The sequence below is a fragment of the Ictalurus furcatus genome, chromosome 2 (genome assembly GCF_023375685.1).
Source record: "Ictalurus furcatus strain D&B chromosome 2, Billie_1.0, whole genome shotgun sequence".
Taxonomy (NCBI): Eukaryota; Metazoa; Chordata; class Actinopteri; order Siluriformes; family Ictaluridae; genus Ictalurus; species Ictalurus furcatus.
In genome coordinates, this window is record NC_071256.1 from 5,482,394 (window position 1) to 5,498,112 (window position 15,719).

At 39.6% G+C, this 15,719-nt stretch overlaps 1 protein-coding gene across 1 annotated transcript; it reads left to right on the plus strand.

Moving 5' to 3' along the window:
- Positions 1–1,459: 1,459 nt before the first annotated feature.
- Positions 1,460–14,410, plus strand: LOC128620226 (peptidase M20 domain-containing protein 2-like). Its single transcript, XM_053645015.1, has 7 exons — positions 1,460–1,991; positions 4,945–5,093; positions 7,305–7,447; positions 9,336–9,490; positions 9,820–9,940; positions 10,148–10,255; positions 10,998–14,410. The coding sequence occupies exons 1-7, from the start codon at positions 1,590–1,592 to the stop codon at positions 11,171–11,173; spliced, it is 1,254 nt and encodes a 417-aa protein (XP_053500990.1). The 5' UTR covers positions 1,460–1,589; the 3' UTR covers positions 11,174–14,410.
- The last annotated feature ends 1,309 nt before the right edge of the window (positions 14,411–15,719 follow it).

Sequence of the window (15,719 nt, forward strand, 5' to 3'; positions counted from 1 at the left end):
TGATTTACCATTTGATCAAACGACCAAACGATCATAATTGATTTAAATGACGTCCAAGTGCCACCTACAGGCCTATTCGGTGAAGTGCAGGCTGTTGGGTCAAGAAAACGCAAAATGTCAAATGGCCTTTATCACATTACCACTTTTTATAATTATGTAATAATAGTAAAGATAATAACAAGAATATATATATATATATATATATATATATATATATATATATATATATATATATATATATATATATAAAGAATAAATCCTAACTTTTTTTTGTCATTATGGCTCTGCCAGATGAAAAGGTTACCGACCTCTGGCCTTTGGTGTATGTGTGAATAAGGAACAGTGTAAAGTGCTTTCTAGAACTGCTGGTTAAAAGCCATTATATAAGTGCAGACCATTTAAATATGCTCAGCGTTGTAAAGTGACTTGTTTCTTTTAATAATAGTTGTAAGTACAGCCTCCTCTGAAATATTAGTAACTGGAAAGTCCTCTTTCCTGAAAACTCTCCTGTGGTAGAAAACTTATTGGCTGTTACATAAATGTCACCTTTACAGAAAACCTCACCATATCAACAATGATACCTTTTTACTTAACAGAGCGTTTCTTTTAAATCCGTTTATTATTGTTCTATTGCGGTGGCCGAGAACCCCCCCAAAAAAACAAAAACTAAAAAAAAAACAACAAAACAACAAATTGTAAGCACAATGACATCTGAAAACACATTAACAAATCAAACAAAACGGAAAAGTAAGGAATAACCCCACCCCCATGAATTACTTATCGCTGATTGGGCGACACATCTGTCAATCAAGATATACAGGAAGTACAGCAGGCTGCGGCAGTGAAACTCAACTCGTGTGCATGTGTTAATGTTTTGTCCGTACTGCTGTTAAAATAAAAAATTAACAAAACTACGGCGTGTCCTCTGATCTGTCCCCTGTGGATTAAGTTCTTGCAGCAGCCGCATAACCATGTTTTACACGCAACTTGTGTTTCCGCTGAATCGCTAACCGGTAGCCGATTAACTGTCCTGCGCCACACAGCTCTGCTCTTATAGCATCCTTTACTTCATTTAATGGGGAATATATATATATATATTTCTCCTCTAAACAGACCTGCGCCCTTTAAGTATTTTTTTAGGGAGTGCAAGCTAACATTTATCTCATTGTATGTTAACAGCAGATCCAAAATCACGGCATATGACCGTCCTTCCTCAAAGTAGCGCTGAATAAATTCCATTTTCTCATTTCTTTCCAATATAAACTTTTATTTTCTAACATTTACAGTTCGCTATTGACAAAAAAATGAATGGTTTAAAGTAAACACAGAAATCCACTTATGTACAAGAAACAAATTTGTTTACAATTTCTTACTTCCTGTATAGTTTGATTGACAGATGTGTCGTCCAATCAGCGGTAAGTAATCCATTCGCAAACTATACCTACCTTTTCCGGTTGCTCTGATCCGTTAGTGTTTTCGGATGCGTCATTGTGTTTTTATAATTTGTTGGGGTTTTTTTTTGGACTTGTTATTTTGATTTCATATTTGTGTTTGGTTTTGCACTTCTCGGCCACTGTAGCTGATACAGAATGGCTGATAAACTCAAAGCACTAAAGCAGCAGGTTTGCTGTTCCATCGACAAGGCCAAGGACAAACTCCAAGGATTAGGAGACGCGATATGGCACCATCCAGAGCTGGCAAATGAGGAAAGACAGGCCCATGATACTCTGGTCCGCTTTTTCACACAAGAGAAAGGGTGGACCGTGGAGGCACACTATAAACTAGAAACAGCTTTTCGGGCCTGGTGGGGACCTGTAGGTGGAGCAGATGGTGATGCTGTGGTTAATGTGGGGTTCCTGTGTGAGTATGATGCTCTGCCAGCTATAGGCCATGCGTGCGGCCACAACCTCATAGCAGAGAGCGGAGCTGCAGCAGCATTAGGCCTGAAGGCGGCGCTGGAGAGCGAGGAAGCGTGGCCTGTGCCAATCAAGGTGTGCCAATTAAGCCAGAAGAACCATATATGGGTGTGATGCTTAGGTGTCCACTAACTTTTAGCCATATAGTGTATATCACAACGCTGCATGTATTCTATATGAATTTCTCATTTTTAATGTGATCCTTGCATTCTCTGCTCTGATGCCAGTTTGATTGCAAATATTTTGGCTATCTGTTTATTTCAGCCTAGGACATTTCTTAAATGACACCGTGAAATGACTTCATATTATAGCAGCACATGGTATAAACAGTCCATTTATCCAGTTATATGTAAATGATAAAACTAATATGGTCATCATTTTGTATATTATAATCTGATTATGTGAAATTTAGCTAGTGTTAGTTAGCTGCTTGGTTCATGGCTTCACTTCCAGTTAATAATATCAGTACAAGGAGTTAGCTTAGACATCAAAATGAGCAACATACCAGGAAAAACTGCAAAGAAAAAGAAATCGAGTAAAAATATTAAGATATTTTTTAGTTTTATTTTTTTTAAATCAGCATCTGGGATTCCCAGGGAATCTTACATTCAACTCAAATAACTAGTTTTCTACAGTGATGTTGAATACTTGAGGCTTAGTATATGCCCAGTGCAACAATTTGGGTAACGTTCTAGCTCTCTAGGTTGCGCTAATGTTAGCGTGCTTGGGAGTGTTAGCTCACCAAAGTTAGATGCTTAGTAGGAATTTAGTTCTGTTTCATTCCTCCTGCCAGAGACGGTGCTACAGTAGTGGATGATCACAGCGCCAGCCAGGTAGGTCAAGAAAATAAATACCAACGAAGTCAGATGGTGACGTGAGCTGAGCGGAGGTGATCTGAGCCACTGCAGCTGAGTGATCTAGCTTAGTGATCCAACTCTTTCGCTTTCTCGCCTTCGGATTAGGTCGAAGTTTTTTATCACATCGTCAAGTGCAGCTTTCTCTGAGCAGCGATAATTCGTCCTCCCAAGCTGTGACAGTACTTTTGGCCCTGCACTGTCTGACTGGTAACAACTTGTTTGTTTTCCGGACCGCTTTATCTGCACGGTGTGCCGCTTACCTCTCCTCTCCATTCCTCGCGGTTCATCCTGGGGTAGGAGTATTTAATTGGATCATTTTTTACTGGCTCTCCACATGGTTGTATTCTCCACTTTAGCGGCTATGACTTTCAGCTGCCTATCCACTGCCTATCCCTTGAATGGTAAGTTCTGCCCTAATGAGATTCTTCCTGACGATGGGCATGATCTCTGCCCATCATGCCTGTGTGTTCAACATATGGAAGAAGCACTTACGGACCCATGCCCACATTGTGGCTTGCTCCTGATGTCTGAGAGACAGCTGTGTTTGGCAGGACTGGACCACAACCGGGACGGTAAGATTTTGGAAGCAAGTTTGGGTTCATGGCAGAGAGCCCAGAAACGCCGTGCCTTAGCAGCTACTAGCCTTCCCTCAGCTAAAAGAAGATCTAGCTTTAGTGGAAATCCTTTGGCAGGGCACCTGTTATCAAAGAAGGTGTGCAAATTAAGGGACCGTCTCTAAAGTTACATATTGGTATATATGTTTCTAACTTCAATAGCATTTGAAGAGAATGACTTACAGTCATAAAACCAACTGTAAACTGTATATCTTTACAAGAAAAATTCAAGTATTGTCATTTCGATATATTTTTATTCAATTTATGTAATTCAACATGGCATTTTGCCTTGAGGACATTTGGCACTATTATACTTCCATACCCCTCACCCCTGTGGTGCCTGGGGTTGCGGATTCTGCCATATCTGGACGACTGGTTGCTTTGCCAAGTTGGGTCTCTTGGTGAACAGAGCAAAGAGTTCGCTGTCTCCCACACAATCCATCACATTCAATGGGGTGATGAGCGATTCATCCACAATGTGAGCCTCTCTGTCTTGGACGACAGACATCTTAAATATTCTTGCCCAGTTTCGTCTGGGGGCGTCTCTCCAGTATGGGATGTTATTGAGGCTGATTGAAATGCTGACTTCGGCCACCTCTGTAATTCTTCTGGGAATGCTTCACCTTCAGCCCCTGCAGGTGTGGAGCAACAGTTTCGAACCACAAAGGTGTCTGTGGCGAATGGTCAAGGGAGCTGTCTATGGATCACATCAACCTGCTGGAGATGCATGCAGTTTTTCTGGCCCTGAGACACTTCCTCCTGGTGCTGACAGGCCATCATGTACTTGTGCGCTCGGACAACACTTTGATGGTTTTTCAATCTGAATCACCAAGGGGGCACGAGGTCAGAGAGCTTGCTACGGCTCACTCACAATATCCTCACCTGGTCACTCCCGCGGTTTGCATCACTGAAGGTTGTTTATTTGCCAGGGATAGCCAATCATTTTGCAGAAGCTTTGTCCAGAAATTAGCTTCATCCAGCGAGTGGAGGCTCCACCCGGATGTAGTTCAGGACATTTGGCAGGAATTCGGTGTGGCGGAAGCGGATCTATTCGCTTATGTCACCTCCGCTCAGCTCACGTCACCACATGACTTCGTTGGTATTTATTTTCTCAACCTATCTGGCTGCCGCTGCGATCATCCACTACTGTAGCACTGTCTCTGGCGGTCATCCGGAATTCACAGAACCACGGTTACATCCGTAACCAGCGGTATTTCTACAATCTAAATTTCGAATGATATGTTTTTACAGGCAGATCATACTCCTAAGCATTCTAAGCAAAAAAAAGAGAAAAATATTGGTGAAAATATGTTAATTATAATACACCAAAGAAAAATATTTCCTGTGAAATGTGTGTACCTGTGTGGTGTGTGTGTATGTGTATATATACACACACACATACATATACACACACACACACACACACACACTCTCTCTCTATAAACCCTCTCCTGCACTTGCTTGGACTCTCACATCTGCAGATTATTCAGATCATGCACAGTACAGTGTTTTCTTCCAGAATGTTGTTTGAACGATGGCTAATGATTAAATTATTAGGTAACTGTGTTGGGGACTCCAGCAGAAGAGGATGGAGGTGGGAAAGTGGATTTGCTCCGAGAAGGCGCTTTCCAGGATGTGGATGTGGTGTTTATGGCTCATCCCTCTCAGAAGAATGTTGCATATCTACCTGCCATGGCTATACATAGGTGAATCAGGATTGTATAGCAGATTCAAATGTCTATTCTAAGAATTGATTTTATTCACCTTTATTATTTGTTTATAATAAAAAAACAATAATTTATTTTTCAAGAATTATTAAAAAAAAAGAAAAGATTAGCTGTTTGAGAAACATGATATGGCAAACAAATAATGTACCAATATTTTGGAGCCCTTTTGCTGTGACAATATGGAATTTTAAAAAAATATATATATATAAAATTTATATTAAATTAATATTTATATTTGAAACTGGAGTACCCAGAGGAAACCCCTGCAGCACGGGTCGAACCCCCGACATTATATATATATATAATGGAGTCGCTGTTTTGCTTTGATACGACAATCAGTCCATTGTCTCTGCAGATGGGTGGTTGCACGCCTTGTCATGATGCGTGGATTTAACTTTGTCCGAAATATTAACATGTACATGTAATGACATTATCCCTGGATTTTTTTTTATCTTATCGTTCAGGAAGTACTGTAACTCAACTGTTGTTAAGTACATTGTTAATAGTAAAACACAGTAATCAAACTAGTACTACTAAATAAATGAAACAATTTGTGGCGACTTAGTGGTTATAAGCACAATAGGTCCAGAAAAATGCATGGCAGAAAATAGGAGATTGCATCATTGTTTCTGTGGAGGGCTCTGATTGTGGAATGTGCTGATTCAACAAAGGAAGGCCCCCACCTTTTCTTACTGAAGTTATCACTTTATGGGTGAAGGACTTTGGGATTTATCTGTTGGGTAAGCCATCTGGTTTTGGTGAGTCCAAGGAAAGGGCATTTTTCTCAATAAACTTGTGGCATTCTGGGGGGGTGGCAACATTCAGCCAGATGGCCACTCTGACAAAGGTCGCTATTTTAATTGACAAAAGGTTACAGTTTTCGTCCACTAACGTTATCGCTGATGCGAACAGTAGATATATTATAGTTGCTGGTACTCTAATGCAAAGACAGGTATTGTATACGCTCCTTAGATTGATTGATTGATTGATTGTTTATTTATTTATTTATATATATATATATATATATATATATATATATTGTAAATGGCAACCCTTTATTGTATACTTTATGGAGTTACAGACACTTCCCACTTAAATTTTTGTGCCTGTTCTTGGGTTTTATAATATTTATATAACCAGCGACAGTTATTGAGTAGCCATGATGAGCCGGGGGGGCGGGGGGTGGGTTTTTGTTTTGTTTTGTTTTGTTTTTTTTCTTCTTCTCAATGAAATATTTGGGAAAGGGAAGGGAGGAGAGAAGAGAAAAGGTAAATGAATCACATGAAAATGAATCACATGTAAATGAATCACATGAAAATGAATCACATGTAAATGAATCACATGAAAATGAATCACATGTAAATGAATCACATGAAAATGAATAAATAAATTAAATTATAATTGAAGCAACAGTTCTTGGTACTGAACTTTTTTCATTTATTGAGTTTTAAACAACATAGTTTTTATAGATGGAATGAGCAAAATGATATTTTTCAGGATATGTTTAGAAAACTAATCTAATCTAGTTTAGTTTACTTGTTGGCAAGTAATCTCTCTCTTCCTCCTACTGATCAGCCATCGCTAAGAATCCAGCCATCGTCAAAATTAGGAATTGTGGACTAAAAAGCTATCCAGGTGATTTTGTGTGCATTAGGGTTATAAGTATATAATAACGAATATAATGAAAATGTGTTCACAGATCCAAATGTGCAGAAGCTGTTATCTAGTTGATCTGAGGTCTATAAACCACAGTTATGTATGTCCGTAGTGTTTTTTTAGCGTAACCAAGACACGAGGCGGTGCTGTTCCACTAGAGAGGCGTGGTGGTACGTTAACGGACCCTACTAGCATAGCTTACTTTTGAAAACATGAACCGACCAGGTGAAAAAATCTCAACTTTTTTAAATGCAGATGTAATGAAAACCTTCAGCGTAGGTTTTTATGGCTATCATAGAGTACATTTTTCATACCCTTCCACCCCTTATCCTTTTTCGGCCTGCTCTTCCAGTGATGGGGAAAAGGCTTTTTATTTATGTTTATGGTTTATTTATGTTCTGCGTCACTGTTGTTGTTTTTTTTTTCTGACAATGCTCATTATTTTAATGAACACAAGTATTTGTGCTCCTCACAAGATGTTTGTGATGCAGTGCAACAGGCATTGATTATTGTTGTTTGTGTTTCAATTTGCAGCGTGCTGGTGAAGTACCATGGACGTGCAGCTCATGCATCAGCGTATCCCTGGGAAGGAGTAAATGCTCTAGATGCAGCTGTCATGGCCTACAGTAACATCTCTGTACTACGCCAGCAGTTCAGACCTGACTGGAGGATCCATGGTGAGCTTGTATCATTAACATCATTAACCTGATAATCACAATTTACAGTCAGCTCCAGCCTCTCTAAACATCCTCCTCCTCCTGTAGCGACTCAGTGCTACAAGAGGCAGAGCACAGGCACAAAGGAAACCAGGATGAGCAAAAACTGGGTGTTTATTTAGTGGCTTGAGGTGGCTTGGGATAGGAGTTGGGGAGTGAAAAGGCCAAGTTGTGGAGTGTGAGGCTGAGCAGAGGCATGACGTGATCCAGGCAGTGATCTCATCGGCTGGAAGGCAGTGACACGGTGGGAGTCAGCCAGGTAATCCTCGTAATCTTTTTTGTCTGTAGGGGACAAAGAAACAGGCATCAGCATAATAGTATGGTGAGAACACGCTCACATGGCTGTCTCTGAGGCCCCCTTTTATACTCCCGGAGGGCAGAGAGCTGCCACTGCCATCATTTTCTTCCAGCCGTGTATGATTCTGTCACCCTGCCTTATAGCCACGTGCTGTCCTGCTGTGCTATCCAAAACACCGGGGGTGCTGCAGCACAGCTGTCTTTCAGAACCATTTCAGCAGCCGTGCGAGGAGCGATAATCCTTTGATGTGCGCGGGCTGTAGCTCCGCCGTCACACTCCTCATTGCACTAGCAGTGGCTATTGTAATTTCAGGCACGTAGCTATATTTAAAGCCATTGTCTGATTTATGAAACGCAAAACACTTTTGTTTTATTAATTTGTAAGAAGTAAAATATCCTTGGGAACATGCTTTATTTGCAATATAAGAAACAAATACTATATTTTAACTGCACATTTCAACTGGCACCTCCTGATGGTCTTACACAACGTCCAAATGCCCTGTTTACAAGGTTGTTTGTTTTTTTACACTTTAAATAGACATGTTTTGTATAGAGACGTATACAGAGAAAGTTTTTGTATTCTTCTGTCTTACTGGATTTATGGTGAGCTGTGAATGTTTGCCAGTACATTTTTACCAGTACTGTAGTGCTGCTATTTCCCTCAGGACCAGTAAAGTTTCTATCTATCTATCCATCCATCCATCCATCCAGACATATTTTCAGTAAGGATCCATAGGAGAGGACATTGGACCCTGGAGGACCTGGAGAGATTCTGTATTGAATAGTTTCAGATACATTCCTTGCTCAATATACTCTAATCTTGTCTAGATTTGTAGCGTGGGTTTATTTCCTGTTATTAAAAGGAGGTTGCATTAGGGATAGGTGGATAAAGATTCCTGAAGCTTTGAGGCTTTTCCCAGATAATATCCAGGTAATATCTTGAAGCCTCTGATTAAGCTGCTTTGGATAAAGAACCAGCACACTTAATTTATATAAACTTTCAGTCAGAAGCCTAACAATGCTACGTGTTGATTATCACCTGATAATCTCATTTACTCATTGAAGTGCGGCTAAATATAAAATAATCAGTGTGATGCAATAAAATCATATTTAACCAGTGGTACAGATCTGCAAAATTTCAAAGCCCTGGCACTGAACCAATTCAACTAGCCAAGCGAGGCCTCGTTGGTCATCAATCGCGTACTTCTTTTGAAAACGATACAGAGCTTCAATGGTGTTTCATCTACTGTCTCAAAACATCTCAGGATCAAATGTAACATCACTAGGTTGCAGGAGTGTCAATAATTGACGTGGTTGTGTTAAAAAATATTTTTGGCGAGGTTTTTGAAGAAATTCAATCAAAAGTTGTAAGGTTTTGTGATTAAGCTGATTAAGACAGTTAACCCTTTCGTATCCATCTTTATCGAGAGTGCTGTTAGAAACTCTGATCTTCAGACTGATGTCTTCTGCAAGCTGGAAGAACCTTCAGATCTTCAGTGTAAGTGTAAGTGCGTGAACCTGAGCATTGCAGTGTGGCGTGTGTCTTGGTCAGGTGTCATAAAGCACGGAGGTGTGAAACCCAACATCATCCCTGACTACAGTGAGCTGGAGTACTACTTGCGCACCCCCTCACACCAAGACCTGCCCAACATCAGGGCCAAAGCTGAGGCCTGTTTCAAAGCTGCTGCTATGGCTACAGGATGTGAGGTGAGTGCATAATCATATGGACCCAATTTACAATTTCCAAACGAAGTTGCTTTCACCTCGCTCGCCGTTTTGCTGCCCAGCTTGTGATGGTTCACACTCCCACGTAAACGATCATACATTTGACCAGGAAAAAAGGAAAGGGTTTTCATAGATATCTGCCATCTCAAGTCAAAATGACCTCGACATAATGTTTCTCATATAGTATAAAAACATGATTCTTAAAGTGCTCGTTAAAGTACATAAAGCATCAGGATGGAAGAATCATCAAAGTAACCAGATCGAAGTAGAACTAACAGACCGATCACATCGAAACGACTCGCGTCTTGCAGGTTGAGGTCCTGTTCGAGAAGAATGAGTTTTATGAAGTCCTGAGGAACCGCACTCTAGAAGACCTGTATGAGGAGAATGGGAAAGCTCTTGGCATGAAGTTCACCATCGACAGCTTTTCAGGTAAAATAATACAGCGATGACGCTACCGTTTTCTTTCCGAGCATATCTCCTGACTTGTTTTAAGAGAATCTCTTTGCTTTCAGTAGCGCATCAGAACTAGTTAGAAAAGACACTGATGTGGTGAGAAAGAATGCCGACACACTTGCATCATGTTTATTGGAAAAGCAAGATAAACTCATTTTGTGATTTCAATCCCCTTCATATCAGGCTCTACAGATTTCGGGAACGTAAGTCATGCTGTTCCAGGCATTCACCCTTATTTCTACATTGGCTCTGAGGCACTGAATCACACTGCAGAATATACAGCTGCTTCCGGTAAGTCTGAAGATAAAGTGGAACGGTGCCCTCTTTTAGTGTGATCTTATTAATACACCCAACACAGTTTAGTCACAGAGCAATCAGGATTTCACAGAGTTTTTGTGATTGTTGTGGCCAGAAATGCTTGATTTTGCTTTTTTTTCCATTTGTGATGCAGTTTGTGGAGTTTTTTTGGTGCTTTTTTGAGGAAAAATATTTGAATTGGCGAAACTGCGATCTCACGGAATTGTTTTGCACGGTCTTGTGCAGTGATGTTTGTTGGTAAATGAGACCTTTTAGCTGAACGCGCGTGAATCGAAGGGGGCTTTGGCTGAATGCGCGTTATGATGATGTCACATGACGCGTCTTGGCCCAAATCTGCAGAAAATCCGCAGCAATTTCGAAAAATTGCAATCTCCTACGAGTATTGCAGCGTTTCCTTGATTTTTTTGCATTGATTTCTGTGAATGCAAAATCCTACAGGGACTGGAGCAATATTCAAAGGTTTCTTCTGATACTCTGTCATGTCTGTTATATTTCGTGCCATTTTTGGTCTGTTTGAGTGGAGTAACATGAGAATAGGTATTGTGTAAGTGGATTGTGTATAATAAGAATATAAATATATATATATATTTTATATTTAGTTAAAAGCTTAAACAAAGAATATTGTTTAAATTCCATTCCTTAATGCATTTTATCTGTCTGATCCATTTTGCAAAGTTTGAAATAGAATTTTTACTTGACTGTGGTGCTTTTACAGGTGCAGACAAAGCTCAGTTTTATACTCTTCGTACTGCTAAAGCTTTGGCCATGACTGCGCTGGATGTGATCTTTAGCCCTGATGTGCTGGACAAAGTCAAACAGGAGTTTAGAGAGTCCAAGCTCCGAGGAGAGAAACCACAACAAGAGAAACATGGAGAACTGGAGAAAAACTGAAGGGTTTAATATTCAACAGTTATAGTGACTGATTTCTGAATTAGATATTTTAGTTTGTGCTTTTTTTTTTGTTGCACATATTCAAGCTTTAAATTTGACGTGTCATTTTTTTTGACTGATTTATATGACTGATTCATACAGTGCTGTGGAAAAGTGCGATTTCTCCTGTTTTTGTGTAAATCTCATACTAAATTGTTTCAGAAATTTAAATAAAATCAAGATAAAACAAAGGCAACATGAGAAATGAACATGAAATACAAATAAACATGAAATACAGTTTTTAAATGATAGTTATTTATTGAAGCAAAAAAGTTATCCAGTACCAACTGGGCCTGTATGAAAACCGTAGTTACTAATTGCCCCCGTAATTACTAATTCCCCAAATCTATGAAATTGTATTCATAATGGGGTTCAGCTGGACTAGATGCAACCAGACATGATTACTGCAAACCCTGTTCAATCAAATCCTCAAAAAGATCATCATACATACAGTCAAGCATGGTGGTGGAAGTGTGATGGTGTGGGGATGCTTTGCTGCTTCAGGGCCTGGGAAACTTGCAGTAATTGAGGGAAACATGAATTCTGCTCTCTACCAGAAAATCCTAAAGGAGAATGTCCGGTCTTCAGTCCGTAAATTGAAACTCAAGCGCGACTGGATTAAGACAATGATCCAAAGCTTAGGAGTAAATCCTAGTCCTAGAAGTAAGTGAAAGACTGATCTCCAGTTATCGGAAGCGTTTACTAAAGTTGGCACAATCATATTTTGAGTTTAAGGGGGCAGTTAGTTTATCACATGGGTGATAGGTGATAACTTTTTTTTTAATTAAATAAAAGAAAGAAAGAAAAAAAAAACTATGGTGTGTTTACTCAGGTTGCCTTTATTTTATGTTGTATTTCGTTTGAAGATCTAAAACTATTTATTATGAGATATACACAAAAACAGAAGAAATCAGGATGGGGGCAAATACTTTTTCACAGCACTGTATTTACAACTGATGTAATTAAGTTTGAGAATTATTTAGCAAAAACCAGGAAGCCCTTAGGGATACTAACTCTGTCAGCTGTGAGAAGAGCTCTTTTTAATTTTCCCACTGTATCACTTGCTCAGTAATAATAGTATATCGTAATGCAGAATGTCCCAAAAGTCTCCATACACGGGGTAAATTAACACTGACGAAGGCACAACTGACCTGGTGCTGGAAAACGTAGTCCCCCTGTGTATGGAGACTTTTGGGACACTGTGCAGTTCACATCAAATAGTGGCCATGTCCATGCCAGTACATGTCTTGCAGTACAATTTGAGCTACTTGGTGGCAATCCATTCATTGGATCATTTATTCATCTGTCACAATGCCAAAACACAAGGTGCTCCCCTGTCTAAGCCAAAATTGGGGTGATGACCTATCACCAGAACCTCCAGTTCCGGTTCTGGAGGTCTGAAGTTAGGGAAGAAAAAGGCCAGCTCCCTGCCGGCCTCCTCATGTGAAACATCTGGCTTAAGGACTCCCATTGTGTGCTAACCTGTTAGCAGACACAAGAGCATCTTCATCATTTTGATCAGCATCTAGTTCGTCTTGCATTTCTTCATCATCAATCATTCCATCATCCTCCACAGCAGTTTACTCAATGTCCTGCTCTAGCATCCTTTTTTCTCTTTGGCCAGCTCCTGGATATAATTTCTGCATAGAATAGGAAAGTGGGCTCACATTTTCCTCTGTACTTTTCTAGTGCTTCAAAGCTGTGAGCTTTTGCTATGGTGAAATGCAGCATGTCATCTCCCAGCTGTCACGTATCGTGACGTAACGGAGATAAGGTAGGATGCAATCGCAGTGTGAACAAGTTTTATTTAGGAGAGAGACAGGCAGACAAATCCAAAACGTAATCCAAAAACAGGCAAAAGGTCAGGCGACCGGCAAACAGGCATACACAGGGCTAGGCAGGAATCAAGGTCGTGGTCACGGAAAATAGGGTCGAGATACAAAACATGAAACATAAGCCACAGCGAGGGACTGGTAGCGGAGAAACCAGCGTGAACTAAACTAACGAACCTAAACGTGAAACTGTGACTGTGGTTATCCATCGTAATTTGTTATCTATTCTAACTCAATATTCCACGCCGTGTGCTGGGAGGCGCGTGGTATATATACAAACATAATCAGCCTCGTAATGGCTGACGGCTGAGGGCGATTCAGACACACGTGAAACAATAGCCAATGACAGAACGGGGAGGAGACATAACAGAAACATAAACAAATGCACGTGTCGAAATGTCACGATTGTCCACAAGGGAAAAGCAGGTGCTCGCGCGCTCACATGCTCCACAGCGCGCTGCTTAAAGGGGAACTCGTGACACCACCACATTTTAATTTTTCTGAATTAATAAATCTATTAATTAATCTAATTTTACTTCACCTAGATTTTGTGGACTTACTTCTCTTAAAATTTACTTCTGTGTTGATGTGCTTCTCTGTTTTGATGCTCTGACCAGGTTAGAGTTTCTGTTTATTTAATTTTATTAGTGTTATCTCCTCGGCTTTACGTGCTACACTGTTATATTATTTGTTACAAGTCTTTAAAAGGTAAGGACATTATATTCATTATTGTGTGCAGATTGTTTATCAGTCTTGGTAATTTTGTTGGTTAGTTCAGCTTACTCTCCGAGTTGTTTTCACATTGTGGACAACGTTCGGTTTTTGTAGGATACACTGCTGTCTCATTCGTTTATGGAGACTTTGGGTGTGGGAGTTTGGAGGATTGTGAGAGTAAGCAGAACATGCCAATGTTTTGAAGGATGTAATGTTATTTAATTGCGAATCTGTTTTTAGAGGATTTAAACCTAACATGGTGAACAAATTATATTACAGAATTCAGGCAATTTTACTGGGGTTATTCATACAGTGTAGCAAGTAATAATCTGGAAAGACCTTTGTAATATCACAGTCTAAAACTGGATTTAAAGAGAAGCAAATTAGTAAATGAATCACATGTAAATGAATCATACATAAATGAATCACATGAAAGTGTATCACTTGAACATGAATAACATGAAAATGAATCTCATGAAAATGAATCACATGTAAATGAATCATACGTAAATGAATCACATGAAAATGTATCACTTGAATATGAATCTCATGAAAATGTATCACTTGAATATGAATCTCATGAATATGAATCTCATGTAAATGAATCACATGTAAATGAACCATATGAAAATGAATAAATAAATTAAAGACAGAGAAGTCCTTTTACATTCTTGGCATTGGGAATGATGATGTGCTTTATGAGCTTAGAAAATCACTCTGCAATTATATAGCTAGAGGAATCAAAGTCTGTGTGGAATATTACTGTTCAAAGTTGTTTTGAAGCATCTATTCTGCTCTCACTTCTTCTGGTATTCATGTATGCTGGAACATCAAAAGGCTACATGCTTGAAAAGGAGTCTTGACCTGTAGATGGCCTGGGCTCCTCATAGAGCCGTAAATTATTCCATAAAATTGCATACATGAATCAGATTTCCAATAATTAAATTTAGATTAAAATATTATACTGTAAGGCTGATTGGCATGTCCAAAGTGTCCGTAGTGTATGAATGGGTGTGTGAAAGTGTATGTGATTGTGCCCTGCGATGGATTGGCACCCTGTCCAGGGTGTACCCCGCCTTGTGCCCAGTACTCCCTGGGATAGGCTCCAGGTTCCCCGTGACCCTGAAAAGGATAACGGTATAGAAGATGGATGGATGGATGGATCATATGTTAGCTTTTGTTTTTTTATTAATGGAAAGAAATTTTATACAAGTTGGATATTGTCTCAAGATATCTAAATCTAATAAACATCTGGCTACACAATCATGTATATAATTAGCTTCATTTGTGGAACCGAAATTGACAGAAATTAGCCGGGCTTACACAGGTCACCAATGATCATGTTGCTCCTCCTTTTCCTTCATCGGGTCCTTGACTGTTTGCCTCGAGTTGGTAATGCAGGTTAGTGTTTTTATTGAATTATTCATCAAAATGTAATGCAACTTTGTACTCATTTGATACCTGGTACGTAATTTATTTTTCTATAACAGCACACCCCCAATTGTTTTATTTAATAGTAGAGCCACATTTGCATCTACATTAATTCCAACTTTCTGCTAAAATTCTGCCTGGAAAATAAGTCTGGAATGGAAAATAGTGATTCAGTGTTTAAAATGTCTGACGCCATAATGGTGGAGTTTTGTTCATGTTTATAGATTACACTACTGTAAATCCGACTGTGTCCTAAATCACATCAGCAAGTCTGTGTAACCACTGAAGTGGCAAATTATTTTTAATTAAGTGAAAAAGACTTCCCTTACTTGCAGCTCCAGTGCAAGTAAGCCATCTTTTCTGATTACATTTGGAGAAAGTTAATATTCTATTGGTACATTTAAGTTATAAACAGCAATAATCAGACCTTCTCTTCTCCTGACCCAGAGTTAGCAGCACCACCTTGTCTCCTGCTTCGCAGATCTTTGCAGATACGAGTGATCCAGCATCAGCCTCAACACGCTGCTGAT

Coding starts and splice junctions, on each gene's coding strand:
- LOC128620226 (XM_053645015.1), top strand. CDS start 1,590: ATGGCTGATAAACTCAAAGCACTAAAGCAGCAGGTTTGCTGTTCCATC. Junction 1,992..4,944: donor CGTGGCCTGTGCCAATCAAG/GTGTGCCAATTA, acceptor TTAAATTATTAG/GTAACTGTGTTGGGGACTCC. Junction 10,256..10,997: donor AGAATATACAGCTGCTTCCG/GTAAGTCTGAAG, acceptor GTGCTTTTACAG/GTGCAGACAAAGCTCAGTTT.